Source organism: Gracilinanus agilis, chromosome 3 (genome assembly GCF_016433145.1).
Source record: "Gracilinanus agilis isolate LMUSP501 chromosome 3, AgileGrace, whole genome shotgun sequence".
NCBI lineage: Eukaryota > Metazoa > Chordata > Mammalia > Didelphimorphia > Didelphidae > Gracilinanus > Gracilinanus agilis.
The window spans coordinates 257,408,285-257,424,362 of NC_058132.1; the positions used below are offsets into that span (position 1 = coordinate 257,408,285).

Here is a 16,078-nt window from a genome sequence, read left to right on the forward strand (position 1 = left end):
AGACATCATTTTTTAAAAAATAATCCCCAAATGGTATAAATAATCTCTAATTTTTATACATAAAGCTGGAAATAATATTCTACATGGATTAGAAGTAGATATATCACATATGAAGTACTGACTATGTGATAATAATTGTACTGGGTAATACAGAGAATTGGGAGCTGACCTGAATGCAGTGTGCCTAAAATGCCCTCCCTCCTCATCTCTTCCTTTTGGAATCCCTAGTCTAAATCAAAGCTCGCATCAGGTGATACCTCAGACAGTCCTATCCCAATACTCCTCTCCCAAAGTTAGTACTTCCCTCTTAATTTACATTGCACATAATATGTTTATGTCTTTCTATATTATTATACACATATGTGTGTATACATTTATACATATATTTATATATTGGTTATTACATATATTTCATCTGTGTATACATGCCTTCTAAAATGTAAGCACTGAGCACAATGATGCACAATTTTTTAAAAAGATTATAATTAAATTGATAGAGAAATTTCTTTTGCCAATTATATCTGTGTCTATATATCACCTGCTAAACAATTTATCATCTTGTAAAGTTACCTGGGGACACTGAAAGGTTTGCCAAGAGTCATCCAGCTAGAACACAGTTCTATTCACATCTGTTTCCTCATTTGGGAAAGGAAATGGCAAACCATTCCAGTATCTTTGCCAAGAAAATCCCAAATGGGGTCACAAAAAGTCAGATACAACTGAACAATACATGAACAACGAAAACTGGAATATAATCTACTTGAGGATAAATTTTTTGTTTTTGACTATGCCTTCCAAGCACCTATCATATTTAGTATATGCAGATGGAATTAGATTAAATCACTTGCCAGATAAAATTTCAGTTCTACTTAATGCAATGATTCTGAAAAGGCCCTAGTCCCACACTTCATTTTTGCTGTGACAAAAAAAATCTAAACTTCATGAAAATTTTAAATTTGGCAGGAAGATATGACTATCTTTGTAGATATAGATGCAGAAGGTTCATAAACCCAGTAAAACAAAGTAAAACAACCCCTTTATTAAAATCAGAAATAATTATGGCCGACTAAGATTTTTTTAACCCCAAAGCTCACTTTTTCTATCCTGAAGTACAGAACTGACCAATTAGGAATGGCCTATTTGTAGAGAAAATATTTAGGTTTGTCTATTCTGACCTACCTTGTGATGCTTCTGATTTGAACCTGTGCCTCTGCCTTGTTGATTGAGCCCAATTGTACTGTTTTTGATTTTTGCCACAACTGCCATCCTGTTGTCTGAGTATCTTCACTCCACTCAAAGTTTAAAAAATGCAATAAAATGCCATTTGTATTGAAAACTAAAAGAAACCAAGAAAGTTGTCCTGGCATGGGACACAGCCAATGCAAAGGCACAGAGAATGGACTACCTGTAATTTGTGGGGACAAAATCACTTTGAAAGCTGTGTGGAAGATAGAATGCAGTGAGGAGAGACTTTGAAAAAGGAAGACCAATTAGAAGGTTACTACTATAGCCCAGGTGAGAGTTGATGGGTACCTGAACCAAAGTGTTAGTCTCATGAGTGAAAAGGAGATGAAGAAAAGAGGTATTCTAGAATTAAGAAGCACTTGACATATTGAGTAAATCAGAGAAAGAGGAGAGAAGAACATTTGTGGAAAAAAAATGAGTCCTTTTTAGAAATGTTGCTTTTGAAGTGACTACAGGATCTTCGGTTCAAATAACCAATAGGCAGTTGGAGGAACTAAAGTTCAAGAAAGATACTAGTACTAGATCTGCAAACTATTTCCTTAGAAATGGTCATTGAACCAATGGCAGCTAACGATAGCACTAAAAAAGAGACTGAAGAGATAAAATAAAATATAGGCCAGGATAAGTTCTGGGGATACTCCCACAATTAGAATGAAAAATATGTATAATTATTTAGCAAAGAAGAATGAGGAAGATTGATCAGACAGGAAAGTACAATGTCATGAAAAGCATGAAAAAAGAAAACATACAGGAATAGGAAGATGTCAACAGTGCCAAATGCTGCAGATAGATTGAGAAGAAAGGTAATTCAGAAATGATTGTTAGCTTTGACAATTAATAGAATGTTGATAACTTTGGAGAGAGCAGTTTCAGTTGACTTGAGCCTGAAAAACAAATTGGAAAAGGTAAAGAATAGTGTACAGGAGAGGAAGTAGAAGAAATTAATATATATGAATTTTACATTGAGTGTGGCTAGAGGAAGGGAAGAGAGGAAAAATACAGAATGATCGGTTAAAAGGATGGTAGGCTCTAGTAACAAATTTTTAAGTGTAGTGGAAACTTAAATATGCTCATAGGCATCACAAGAGGACTAAATATAGAGAGAGTTGGGAGTTTAGAAAAAAAAGATGACAATCAACTGTAGGTTTCCCAAATTGATTCTATGATTCCAGACCATGTTGGGTTCAGGGATTTCCTGTTGTTCTTTCTAGATCAGACCAATGATAAAAATAATGCTTTCTTCGTTTATTGCCCATAAGTCAGTATGAAGGCTTCATCTTCAAATTTCTTTACAGGGAGGTTCTCTGCAAGCTGACAAAAAGGAAAGACAAATAAATACTTGCCAAGTTTCAATGGGTATGTTAGAAGATCCTAATGTTGGGAAAAGATCAATGAGCACAACCAACATATTAAACAGCAGTGAAGGTCGGTTATACCATTTCCCCCCTGAATTCCAGATAAATTATGACTTAATTTTAAACATTGCATGACAGACCAGATGGATTGAGGAAAAAATGATGTTTCATGACATTGTTATCTTTAAAAGTATTATAAAAAAAAGAGCATGGAACCATTTCCTCTGTTTTTGTTTGAAGTACAAAATAATTTGGGGGACTTAAGAGAAAGACTGGATTAGGAAACCTCAAAACTTTTGTTATAAAAATTTCACATATTAGCTGAAAGTTTTGTCAAAGGGAGAATTAAGATGATATTGTTTCATAAGATTGAACTAAAAATTAAAAAGAAATTCTTTTTCAAAAGCTTGGAATTCTCATATCTACTACCACATCAGGTATTTATTTCCTTGATGAATTGCTTTCCATTTACTGTGTATCACACTGACCTTCCCTAATGCTTAGTTTCTCTATCATGAATATATATATATATATATATATATATATATACACATATATGTATGTATTTTCTTGTATTCTATGAAAAAATATTTGTGGAATATATAATTTTAACCCATGGTTTCCTGTTCATTTTGAAATTTTTTAATTACAAACCTGATTTCAATTAACCTTAAAATAATTAGAAATAGATGTTTCCCTTACTTATTGAGAAGTACAAAGTAATAAAATAACTGAGTTTCTTTACATTTTATATTTTTTCCCAGGACTTGACAAATGCAGGCCAAGAAGATTGTGGAAGAGATTTGCTAAAATGTTTCTCATCTGGGATTGCTGTCCATTTTGGTTAAAATGCAAAGATTTTGTCTATTCCATTGTCATGGATCCATTTTTTGATTTGGCCATTGCCATTTGTGTCATTATGAACCTAGTGTTTTTGGCAATGTATCACTACCCAATGACTGAGGAATTCTTCTCTGTGCTCTCTGTGGGAGAGCTGGTGAGTTTCTTACTTGATGCTTTGTGACTTTTAACTAAAACTTTCTTCACTTTAGCTTCAAATAAATAAAGGCATTCTCATGAGGTACATTCCATGATAGTCTCATGAAAATGAATGAAATCAGTGCCAAAACCACTTGCAAGAGAATCATTTTATTTTTTTTTGTTTCACTTTGATTATTTTTAGAAATCATTTGAAAAATAGATGTAATTTGATAGATTGTCCAGATAGATAGATAGATTTGGAAAGGTTCAGTTTGGGACTCATATATTCCCCACTTTCAACAGTCATCTCCCTGATGCTTAAATAAGTACTTTTTACGTTGGGTCCTTAAGAAATATAAGATAGATTTGAAGACGTGATTCTCTACACTAGGTACATGGGGATGATATAAAATATCTTTAATCAGGATTGACTTCTTATTGCTTTCATAAGGAGTCTTTCAAATCAGTGATCTTGTGAAAATTTAGATTTTGTTCTAAAAACACAGAAATAAGAAGAGACAAATCATTCCTAAACACTAAATTAAAATATGCTTAGATACTGAGTATTTGTCAGGAAAGAAAGGTGATATTTTTTATCACTTTTCAACTCTGTGTTCATTGGTGACAAAATATTGATGGTGATATGGCAAAAGTTAAAGAAAATAATACATTTTCAAACTTGCATTTCCAACTTTGAAAAAATCAGAACTTTAATAAAACAAACCATTTCTCAAAAGCCAAGGTTCTTCAGCAAAAGAGATTTCCACGTTGGCCATTTCAAAAATAAATTAGATCTCTTGCATTTTTAATCTTTTACCTTTCTATCAGGAAATGGATAGCATATTTCATTACTAATCCTCTTGAAATGTGATTGTTCATGACACTAACCAGAGTTTAATTCTTTCAAATGTGTTTGTCTTCATTATATTTTAATCTTATCTCTACTCACTTTACTTTGAATCAGTTCATATAAGACTTACCAGGTATTTTTTGGGAAGCATTTCCTTCCTGATATTTTATAGAACAGTATTCCATCACAATCATATCACAGCTCATTCAGTTATTCTCCAAATAATTAACATACCCTCAATTTTCAATTTTTGCCACCACCAAAAGGAATTATTAATATTTTTGAACATATGAGTCCTTTTATTTTTCTTTTGATTTCTTTGAGATGCAAATCTAATAATTACTTTGGTGAGTAAACAGGTATGCACAAATTTTAAATCCTTTTTGGTAATGGATCCAAATGGATCTACAGATCAATGGTTGGACCAGTTCCTAAGTCCATTAGTAGTGCATTAATATATCCATTTTCCCACATTCCTCCCAGCATTTGTCATTTTCCTTTTCCATCATAATAACCAGTTTAATGGGTATGTGTTGGTACTTCAGAGTTGTTTTAATTTGTCTTTTCTTAAAAATTATTAGTGATTAGTGCATTTTATCACCTGGATATTGATATGTTAGATGTCTTCTTCTGAAAACTGCCTGTTCTTTTACTCTGACCATTTCTCAATTGGAGAATGGCTCTTAGTTTTCTAAATTGGGTTTGATTCCCTATATATTTGAGAAATTAGGTCCTTATCAGAGAAACTTGCTGTAAAAAAAAAATCCCCCAGATTTCTGCTTTCCTTATAATTTTGGCTGCATTGGTTTTGTTTGTGCAAAACCCTTTCAATTTGAGGTAATCAAAATTATCTATATTACTTTCCCCCTAAGTACTGCTTTGGCTTAATCTCACAAATTTATGCTATCTCATTTCTGCCATAGTTTTTCATGAAATTATTTGTTGTTTCTATGCTTTGTTCTTTGATTCATTTGTTACTTAAGATTAAATTATTTAGTTTCCAATTAAGTATGAATCTATGATTCCAAGGCCATTGATAGAATATAAATCTTATTTAATTATGGTTCAAAATGAGTAACTTTAATATTTCTGCTTTTATGTGTTTATTTGTGATTTTATGTTCAAATACATGGTCTGTATAGCCAAAAAATACATTCCTTTTTAATTATCTCCACAGAACTATCATTTATAACTTTCCTAAAATTTAATCATCTCTCTAATTTCTTTCATATTTATTTTATGGTTAGATTTATGTAATTCTGAGAGGAGGTAAATTCAGATTTCCCACCAGTATATTTTTACTATTTTCTCCTGTAATTCATTTAATTTTTCCTTTAAGAATTTGAATGCCGTCATTTAATTCAGATAGGCTTAGTACATAAAAACTTCATTATTTATGATGCCTTTTAGAAAAATGTAATTTCCATGATTCTTTTAATTAGGTATGGTTTTACTTTTGCTTTTTCTGAGGTCATTATTGCTACCTTTACTTTTTTTAAAAATTTCAGATGAAGCATAACAGAATCTGCTCCAGCTCATTATTTTAATTGACTTTCTATTTCAAACATGTTTGTTGCAAAAATCATATTATTAGATTCCGATTTCTAACCAGTTCTACTCTCTCCTTCCTTTTTATGGGTGAATTTATCCCATTTATAATCATAGTTATCATCACTTCTTTCTATTTTCTTTTGTTGAACTTTTTTTTTAACCTTGCCCTATCCCTCCTCAAGAATCTGTTTCTTACCACTGTCTCTTTTAATCTGCCCTGTCTCTTTGCTCCTTCCCTATTTCCTCCTAATCCCTTCCTCATATTACTCTTTTGTCTAATATGCATTTCTATGTGCATGTGAGTGTGTATATATTATTCCCTCTTTGAACCAGTACAGATGCAAGTGAGATTCAAGCATTGTTCATTCCACTCCACTGTAAAAACTCTTCATTTCATGCCTCTTATATGCAAGATAATTTTCCCCATTTTTCATTGACACTCCCCCTTGTCTCAGGACATCCCTCTTTCTCAGCATTCCATTTTTCTTTTGAGATCATACTAACTTAATCAACTTCTACCTATGCCTTCTATCTAAGTAGACAACTTCTAATTGCCATAATTAAGATGAAGTTCATTTGGGTTGCATGTATCAACATTTAAAAATATAAACACTTTAAACTTATTCAGTTCCTTGTGATTTTTTACTCATGTTCACCTTTTAATATCTTTCTTAAGTCTTGTGTTTGAACCAAATTTTCTACTTAGCCCTGTTTTTTTTAATTAGGAATGCCTGTTTCATTAGGTCCATTTTTTCTTCTGCAGGATAAAACAACAAATTTACTCAATATTTGCTGAATAAATTATTTTTGGTTGTAATCCTAGATCCTTTATCTTCCAGAATATCTCATCTAAGCAACCTGCTCTGGTTAACATAACAGATGCTAAATATTCTGTGATCCTGACTATGATGTCACAGTATTTAAGTTGTTTCTTTCTGAATGTTTTTCATATTTTCTCCTTAAACTGGTATTTTTAGGGTTTGACTATAATATTCCTGAGACTTCATTTGGGATCTTTTTTAAGGGGTAATCAATAGCCTCTTTCAATTTCTATTTTACCCCTTGGCTGTCAGATACCTGAGCATTTTTCTTTGACAAATTCTTAAAATATAATGTCTAAGTTTTTTTTATAATTATGAGTTAGAGGTAATTAAATAATTCTTAAATTATCTCTACTCAATCTATTTTTTAAATCAGTTGTTTTTTCAATAATATTTCACATTTTTAAATTTTCATCCTTTTGGCTTTGTTTTATTATTTCTTGATGTCATATGGAGTCATTAGCTTCCAATTGAAAATTCTAATTTTCAATTTTTTCAGTGTTTTCTATGCTTTTTTACCACTTTACCAGTTCTGTTTTTAAGAAGTTATTTTCTTGAGTATTTTTTGCACCTCTTTAACCAAGCTGTTAATTCTCTTTTCAGAATTGTCTTGCATTGTCACCTTTCTTTCCTCAGTATTTCTTACATCAATAATTTCATTTTTAAATTATTTTTGTTCTTTTGTTCTTTCTATAGCTAGTCTTAGAATTTTTGTTAGGCTTATGTTCATTCTTTATTTTTATTAGAGGTTTTGTTTGTCAAAGTTTTCATGTCATTGTCTTCTTCTGAGTTTGTTTCTTGAACCTCCCTGTTACCATAATAGATTTTAGTAATTGAGATCATTTCTTTACTTGAACTTTATGTTAGATTTTATCTCTACTCACTTGATTGTGGTGGTGGGGAGTAACTGTCCTAAACTTTAGCTTCTTTTTCACCTGATATTTTATAGCTAGCTCTGGGGACCTTTAAGGCTTCCATGTACCCAAGGTGTTGTGATCCTGGAATATGTGTGGTCAGAGCTCTCCTGTTCTGTGGTTCTTATAAGCATAGAGCTCTTCATTTCTGCTAAAACAACTCCCTTTATTTCTGGAAATATTGCCCAAATCTATGGTCCTTGCTCCCCTGTGATCCAAGTGCTCCTCTTAAATCTGGAACTGGATCCCAGAATGAGTTATTAAGCAATGAAATTTTTGAATGGTGCTGGGTCCTAAAGCCAATGCTAATGTAGGGATTTCCTGGAGTCTCATTCTGTCCAGGCGTTTAATCCCTTTACTGTCTATGGGTGGTTATACATTCTAATATTAATATTGTTGCTGTTGATGATCCAGATGATCCAGGTAGCTAGAGTTGCTGCCATAAGTGCTCCTGGCCTACCTCTACACCAGTGCCACATACCTCTCCTGACCTTTTAAACTGTCATTGGTTCCCTGACTTTTTGTTGGTTGTAGTGCTTTCTAATTCAGTTTGAGGTACTATTTTAAAGTTGTTTTTAAGGCACTATTAGGAGACTTCAGCTAGAATGCTTTCTTTACACCCCCATCTTGGTTCCCAAGTTTCTATTTTTGGTCCTTTGATATGAAAGACCTAAATTAAACCTGTATTTTGTATAAGAGCTTCAGTACCTTAGCTACTGCTGTTATTTATTCACTCATTTTTTCCTCTTCTGTTATATCATGAGACAGCTTGTCAACTAGTTCTTTGTGGCTCTAGGAGAATTCAGATTTGGAAAGACAAATGTCTCAAAATATCATCACTCATCTCTATACTTCTTCTTTTGTTCTCAACTAGAAATGGCTTCTCCCAGTGTACTTCAAAATCTATCATACACATGAGATCATTACGGAAAATTTGGGCAATCAGTGTTGTAATCTATCCTTCTAAAATAATAACTGATGATAATAAGTCATATTTTATATCACTTTATCATGTATAACTTAGTATCATATGTCATCCCACTTGATCCCTACAAGATGCCTATGAGGCAGAAAGGTTTTGAAATAGTAATCCCCATTTATAAAAGGGGAAATTGAGGCTCAAAGATTCATATAGTGAAAAAGGCAAAACAAGCTAAGTTCTTTGGACTCTTACTAATACCACCCCCTACATCATTTATATATAGAAATATCTAAAAAGACATTGTTACTTTAAAAAAAAAACTTACCTTCTGTCTTCGAATTAATACTAGTATTGATTCCAAGGAAGAAGACTGTTAAGGACTAGTCAATTGGGATTATGACTTAACTAGGAGCATACCAGGTCCTCTTAATTCCAGGTCTGACATTCAATCCACTGCCCTAATTATGTTAATTTTTATTATTGATATATACATGTGTGTATATATTTGTAGTCTCTAATTCTAAAATATTTTTACTTAGGTATTTGTTGGAATTTACATATTGGAAATGGTTTTGAAAATAATTGCATTGCATCCATATAATTACTTTCAAGACAAATGGAACATTTTTGATAGTTTTATTGTGACCCTGGCTTTAGGGGAACTTATGCTTTCAATTTTGGATGGAGTATATTTTTCCTTTTTACAATTTCTCATCCTACTCAGAGGGGTAAGTATACATGAAACAGATTTTCTATTCTACATGTACAAAATATTGAGTAATTCATTTTCATTTCTAGAACTTATAAGCAACCATAGGCCATAAACATAGAAAGATGAAATGAGATCCTGTTTGGGTGAATATCAATGGGGAAAATGATAGGTAAGCTTGGGAGCAGGAGAAGCTCAAGTAAAGGTCTGTAATAAAATAAGTAATATGGAGATTATAGGTATATAGTAAAAAGAATAAGGAATTGTGTAAGTCATACCTAGCTAGTAAGTAGGATGAGTTATTATGTATCATTGAGTTGCAGATATGCTGAGAACTATGACTGAGTAATTTAAGGTTTATGAAAAGATATCAACTTAAGTCACACAAGATAAGAAGTCTTGAATGGTTTATGATATGTGAGTTGAAGGGAATATCCAAAATAATCAGATTGTATATCTTTTGAAACTTCTAAAATGAAATAAAAGAAGTCTTGTAAGATCAAAGGCTAATATATACCTTTTTTTCTAGTCACCTTTAATAAATTTTTGATCACAAATTTGCATTTGATAAAACTTAATTCTCTTATGAATTTGCTTTCTTACCCATTTTTGAATTCTCATTATTGATATAATAATAATTTCAGTTAAAATCAAATCATTTGAAGCAGCAAGAGACATAAAAGATATAAAAATCATATAACAGATAATGAGCAAAAGGAAGATGGCGATTCAGTGAAAAAAATGATCAGTGTAAAAAGTTAATTTTTATGTAGATTATATTCATTAGACTTATATTTTAGTTTGAACTGATTTTAACATATTCATAAATAGCAATTCTGAGGGCCATTACCTAATAACTATCAAATTTTAATTATAACTAACATCAAAATGTGATTTTTCCCTCTATTTTTAGCTTCGTGTTTTTAAGTTGACAAAATATTGGCCTACAATGAAAATGATGATCAACATCCTAGGATATTCTATGAAGGTTCTCAGAAGCTTGATATTCATATTGGTCATCGCCATATTCATTTTTGCAGTGATTGGTTTGAAGTTCTTTAGGAATATCCCCAATGTTGTTCTCTGCAAAATTGATGTTGACTGTTTTCCACGGTGGCATATGTATGACTTCTTACGCTCCTTTCTGATTGTGTTCCGGGCACTATATGGAGAATGGATAGAGACCATGTGGGACTGCATGGAGATGGCAGGCCAACCCATGTGTATTATCTTATACATGGGAATTATTGTCATTGGAAACCTGCTAGTAAGTACTCAGAAGACTTCAAAAGCCCACTAGAATACAATTACTTTCTGAAATGAATTGTATTGAAATAGTGTTAATGAGATCTAAATAATAGCCTTTCAACAGTAGATGAATTCATGCTAGTTATAATCTTAATTTTGAGACAGTTATTATTTTTAAACCTAGTATGGATATCTCACTAATTAAACATCCATTTAGTATCCATTAGGAGTAAGGCCCTATTCTAGACTCTGTAGAAATGAAGAGAAAGATGTAAAAGTCCTTGCTTTCAAGAATTGTACGTCTCATTGAGAAGGGTACAGCTTACACATTGATAATTTAAAACAACATAATTTAAAGATTTATTGAACACTAAAACCTGGAGAGATCATAAAGTATTTCCTGAGTTAGTACTTCAATTCAGCTTTGGAGAAAACCAGCAATTCAGAGAGGGAAGGATGATGAGGGAGAACACATTCCTACTATAAAAAACATACTGTGGAAAAGAGTAGTTTAGAAGGTAGAATGTCTCATTTGAAGAGCAGATAGTGCAGCACATTGACTGGAATATAGAAAAATCTGATGAGGAAGGTATGAACCAGATTGTGGAAGGTTTTAAATACCAAGCAATATTATATTTTACCCTAGAAGCAAAAGAAAACAAATTAGGATTTTCCAATATAGGAGTGACATGTTTCTTAGAAGTATTTGGGCAACTTCATGATGCCAGCCTAATCCAGGGTTGTGGCCAGATGAATGGAGAAACATGATGATAACATACATATCAGGGAATAATATCAACAGGAGTTTGCAAATTATTAGCTATGGGAAGTGAAAGAAAGTAAAGAGTAAAGAATGACTTAAATTTATAACCTGAGTGAATAAACAGATGGTAGTGCTCATCTAATTCTCTTCCATAGTAGTGCTTATAATAGAAATAATGAGGTATGGGAGAGAATTAGATTAATCAGGATTAATCAGATCTTTTTCAGGCATGTTGAGTTTGAGATGCCAGTATGAGTTCCAGGTACAGATGTCTAGTAGGCAGTTAGTAATGTAGGCATGAAGCTGCTAATAGGACCCATGAAAAGTATGAAATAAGTAGGAAGGATATGTCAAGAGAAAAAAAAAGATGAAAATTTGAGTAATACACTTGATAGGTGGGTGATTATTGATGATCCAGCAAAAGAGACTCAGTAGTTAGAATATTAGGGAGCCATAAAATGAATAAAGATCTAAGAAGAAACTTTGGAGATGATTCCAGTGTAAAGGCCTTCAGAGAAAGGTCATTGGATTTATGAGTTAAGAAATCATTTATAACAATCAAGAGAGATGTTTTTCAGGTGGTAGTAATGAAATCTAGATTGCAATGAGTTTACAAATGAGTGAGGAAATGAGCACAGGTAGGGCTTTTTAGGAGTCTGCCTATGAAATGCAGGGAATATAAATAATATCTTGAGGATATATCAAGAGCAAGAAAGGATTTTAAAAAATAATTTTATTGATAAAATTTTTATGACTTAAGTTTTCCCCTTTATCCCAATTGCTGCCCAACCTAGATAATCATCCCTTAAAAAAGAAAATTTTAAGCAAATGGAAAAAGAAAAAAGAAGGGAAAATCCACAAAATCAATCATCATATATTGAACAAATCTTAAAATATATGCAGTTATCTACATAGTGTCTTAGAAAGGAGTTGAAGCAGGGGAGCTGCATTTTTCCATATTTCTTCTTTTCAGCCATGATTGTTCTTTGTTGGCTTTTTTGTTTGTTTTGTTTTTTTCTTGTTTACACCTGCTTTATTCTTTGATTTAATTGATTAACTTAACGCAGAGTCCAAGTAAGCTTCACTCATACATAAATGATGAAACTGAGTCCAGGAAAAAGACTTTCTTTCCCGAAAGGACACATAGTGGCACTCAAGCCTAGCATTTAGGTCTTTTGGCTCTCATACAGTACTCTTCATAGTATGCTATTAGGTTAGGCTATCTAGCAAAAATCTTTCCTGGACCAGGAAAAGATGAGTAGTTAGATGTTGATGTTGATGATGATGATGTTGTTGTTGTTGTTGTTGTTGTTGATGTTGATGTTATTGATGATGCTGTCGATGATGATGATGATGATATTGATAATGTTATTGTTGATAATGTTCATGATGTTCACTATGATGTTTTTGTTGTTGATGATGAGCAGGCTGGTAAAATATAAAATAGCTGTCCAACCTCTTGTCAAGCAGCTCACAGTAGTCCTTTCTTCACTTACCACCAGGAAGGAGATTGATTAGAACATCATCCCCCAGGCATACAAATTCAGTTGTGGTCCAGCATCTCTTGAGTCATTAGTTCTTCTGACTTCACAAATAATTATAATTTTTTAATCATTCCATACTACCAGCTCCTTACTTACTCATATTTAGCTGGAAACAGGCTTCTAGAATTCCATACTGAAACAGAATAGAACCAGGAAAGGAATCAGTATATACTCTATATTACATATCAGGAAGAGTAAATCTGAGCATATCCACTGAGCAGTTCTACTATTATATATTGAGATGATTTTGAAAAGAAAAGAAACAGAATTTCAGTGTAGATGACCTTAGTTTTCCCATTAAAATGGGAAATATGGTCATCTAAAAGTAAGAGAATAGAAATGGGAGAAAGGCCTTGTCAAGCAAAGAGACAAATTACTACAATGCTATTACTTCTAGGGAGTGTGATGTTCATTCAGCAGGAAATAAATATACTATTTTACTGAAATGAATATGCAGGTGATTTTAGATAAAAATTTCAAAGGACATAAATGGCACTTTTCTATAACATTATTATTCAGAGATGTTCAGAAGCACCCAAGTAGAAAGAAAGTAATGGAGATAATCTAGGGTATGAATTTGAGAAGGGCTGAGAAGTAATAAAACAAAAGTCAAGTGATTCAACGGTAGATGTTATTGTATAGTTAGCAAATAGGGTCAAGACAGTAGTGGGAAGAAATTGAGATTAGAGCAAGGATGATGGCCTGGAAGAACAATATGGAAAAGAGTCAAAGAAGGTAACATTGAATTTGAGGAATAAATTTAGGAAGAGGTAGACAAAGGGGAGAAAGAAAGTGAGGAGACAGTGATCAAAGGAAGGAACTTCCGAACTTAAAATTTCAGAGCAAAGTGGAAAGTAATGTTAAGTTTTGAGGTGTGACCATCCTTTTGCTAATTCTACCTAAAGCAAAGATGTAAGTCATTCATGACGAAGTTGATAAACTGGTCAAATAGAAAGGGATAGAAGTAACTGTTTTGTTTATAATTAATTACCTGTATTCATGTTGTGTCTTGCTCTCACTAACCCACATTAGTAGAATGTAAGCTCCAAAGTAGTGACATATTTGTTCACTTGTTTAATCTTATTTTGTCTATTTGGTTAGGGAGGTACCTTGCAAATAATTGGTGTTGAGTAAATGCTTTCTTGATTACATAAGATGAGAAATTGAAAGATGTAGTGGTAGTTCCAGAGAGCACAACTGAATTTGAGAGAGCAGTGGAGAATAGAACTGAAACAGAATTGGAAGGAGAGGGCAAAATAGGCTAATACAAGAAGTTGATTTTTTTGTCAGTAGATGATAACACTGAATCATAAGTATTTAGTGGATGAAGTGAGAATTTGCTAATCAGAGAATATGGAAATAATAAATTAACTTGGGCTGTCACTTTTCACAGTCCTATAAAGAAAATATTAGGTTCTGCCTCTCTCTCTCTCTCTCTCTCTCTCTCTCTCTCTCTCTCTCTCTCTCNATATTAGGTTCTCTCTCTCTCTCTCTCTCTCTCTCTCTCTCTCTCTCTCTCTCTCTCCCTTCTTTGTGTCTCTGTCTCCCTCTGTCTCTGCTTCTCTCCAAAAAATAATGATGATTATTAAAATAATGTTAATTATGATACAAAAATAATAATAGTTATCACTTTAAGGTTTGTAAAACATTTTACTTATGTTCTCATTCGGTTCTCACAACAATCTTGTGAGATAGATTATCCTCATTTTATTAATAAGGAAACTGAGAGGAATAAAAGGTCAGTGACTTGCCCAACTTCATGAACTAGTAAATGTTTGAGTCAAATTTTGAACTCAGGTTTTCCTAACACCAAATCCGACACTTCCATCATTGTGCCACCTGACTTCCTCCAGATAAGACAGGTATAGGGGAAATATATATTTGGTTTACTATTAAGCCCAGTGTCTTGAAACCTTGATTATGCTCAATTCAAGTCATTAGCTATGACTGCTATTTGTGGTAGCAACCCATGGATATTTAGGACACTTATACACTAAAGTAGACACAGAAGTTGTTATGAGTCCTATTCCCCTCCAGAGAGAAAGTGGTTTCACCCTGAGCTCATTAAAAAGAAGCTTCTCATTTCACCTGTTCTTTAGCCCACAGTGTCATTTTTTTAAAAATGGGTGATATAAGTCCAAAAACAAAAAGTTACATTTTTATCATCTCCTTTTTTCTTTCCCCATTTAGGTACTTATCTTGTTTGTGGCTTTGGTGAGCTCTTTTATTTCAGAGAACTCTGCAATGAGTGATGCGAAAGCTGATTCACAAAATCTCCATCTTGCAATAGGAAGGATTAAAAGGGGGATTCATTATGTGAAACGAACTTTATTTGACCTTATTGGAGAAGTTTTTCCTAAGAAGCAAACTATTTCAAAAGAGACCCAAAGAGAGGAAAATCTAAGAATGAAGAAGAAGAATGGTACATCTAGCCAGTCAGTTAATAAAATGAGCAATGAACAAGATTTCCAGAATGATAAAGAGGGAACCAGTGCCTCTGGGAGCAACATGGAAAAATATTTGAGGGACAATAATTCCTCTCAGTCATCTCTTCACAATCCTAGTCTCCTAGTGCCAGCACCAATTGCTCTTACAGAATTCGACTCTGAAAATGTAAACACCAATGAGTTTAGAAATGAATTAGATGTTGATGGCAGCAATGAGGTAAGATATTTACATGTTCTTGTGAAATTGTTGTGCCAACCAATACAGAAGCAGCGGGTTAGATTACTGCTTCCCAACTTTATCTTCAGCATCAGAAAATTTCATGTACTGCTACCCCATGTGATAGTACAATCACTGTACTATTTATATCTATTGAAGAAAATTCATGACAATATACTAGTATAAATTCAGTAATATTTTAAATGGATTAATAATATATTATCATCTTCTGAATTCAATATTCTACACAAAGAACCACTCTTATTTTTTCTTATCCTCTTAAAAAACATTTCAATGCCCATAATTAGAGCATGAAGGTAACAAGATAATATTAACTTAATTCAAAGCTTATTGTAGGTCTCAGATCTTTATAGTTTCTTCCCCCTGCCCTTGCTTAGTTTAATCCTACAAGATGGCCTACTGTGGTGGAATCTCCATGGATCCCATCAAAGGAGAATGAGTTACCGGCCTCGTCCACTACAGAATTAACAACCTCCTACATACAGCGAGA

The 16,078-nt window shown here is 32.8% G+C and overlaps 1 protein-coding gene across 1 annotated transcript in view; it reads left to right on the forward strand.

Moving 5' to 3' along the window:
• The window catches only part of LOC123242232 (sodium channel protein type 9 subunit alpha-like), a 113,689-nt gene that overhangs the window by 50,129 nt on the left and 47,482 nt on the right, over window positions 1-16,078 (forward strand). The window contains exons 12-16 of the mRNA XM_044669817.1: window positions 2,541-2,670; window positions 3,365-3,597; window positions 9,179-9,367; window positions 10,262-10,615; window positions 15,094-15,567. Of these exons, the coding sequence (XP_044525752.1) occupies window positions 2,541-2,670; window positions 3,365-3,597; window positions 9,179-9,367; window positions 10,262-10,615; window positions 15,094-15,567 (1,380 nt within the window). The remainder of the gene's footprint in view (window positions 1-2,540; window positions 2,671-3,364; window positions 3,598-9,178; window positions 9,368-10,261; window positions 10,616-15,093; window positions 15,568-16,078) is intronic.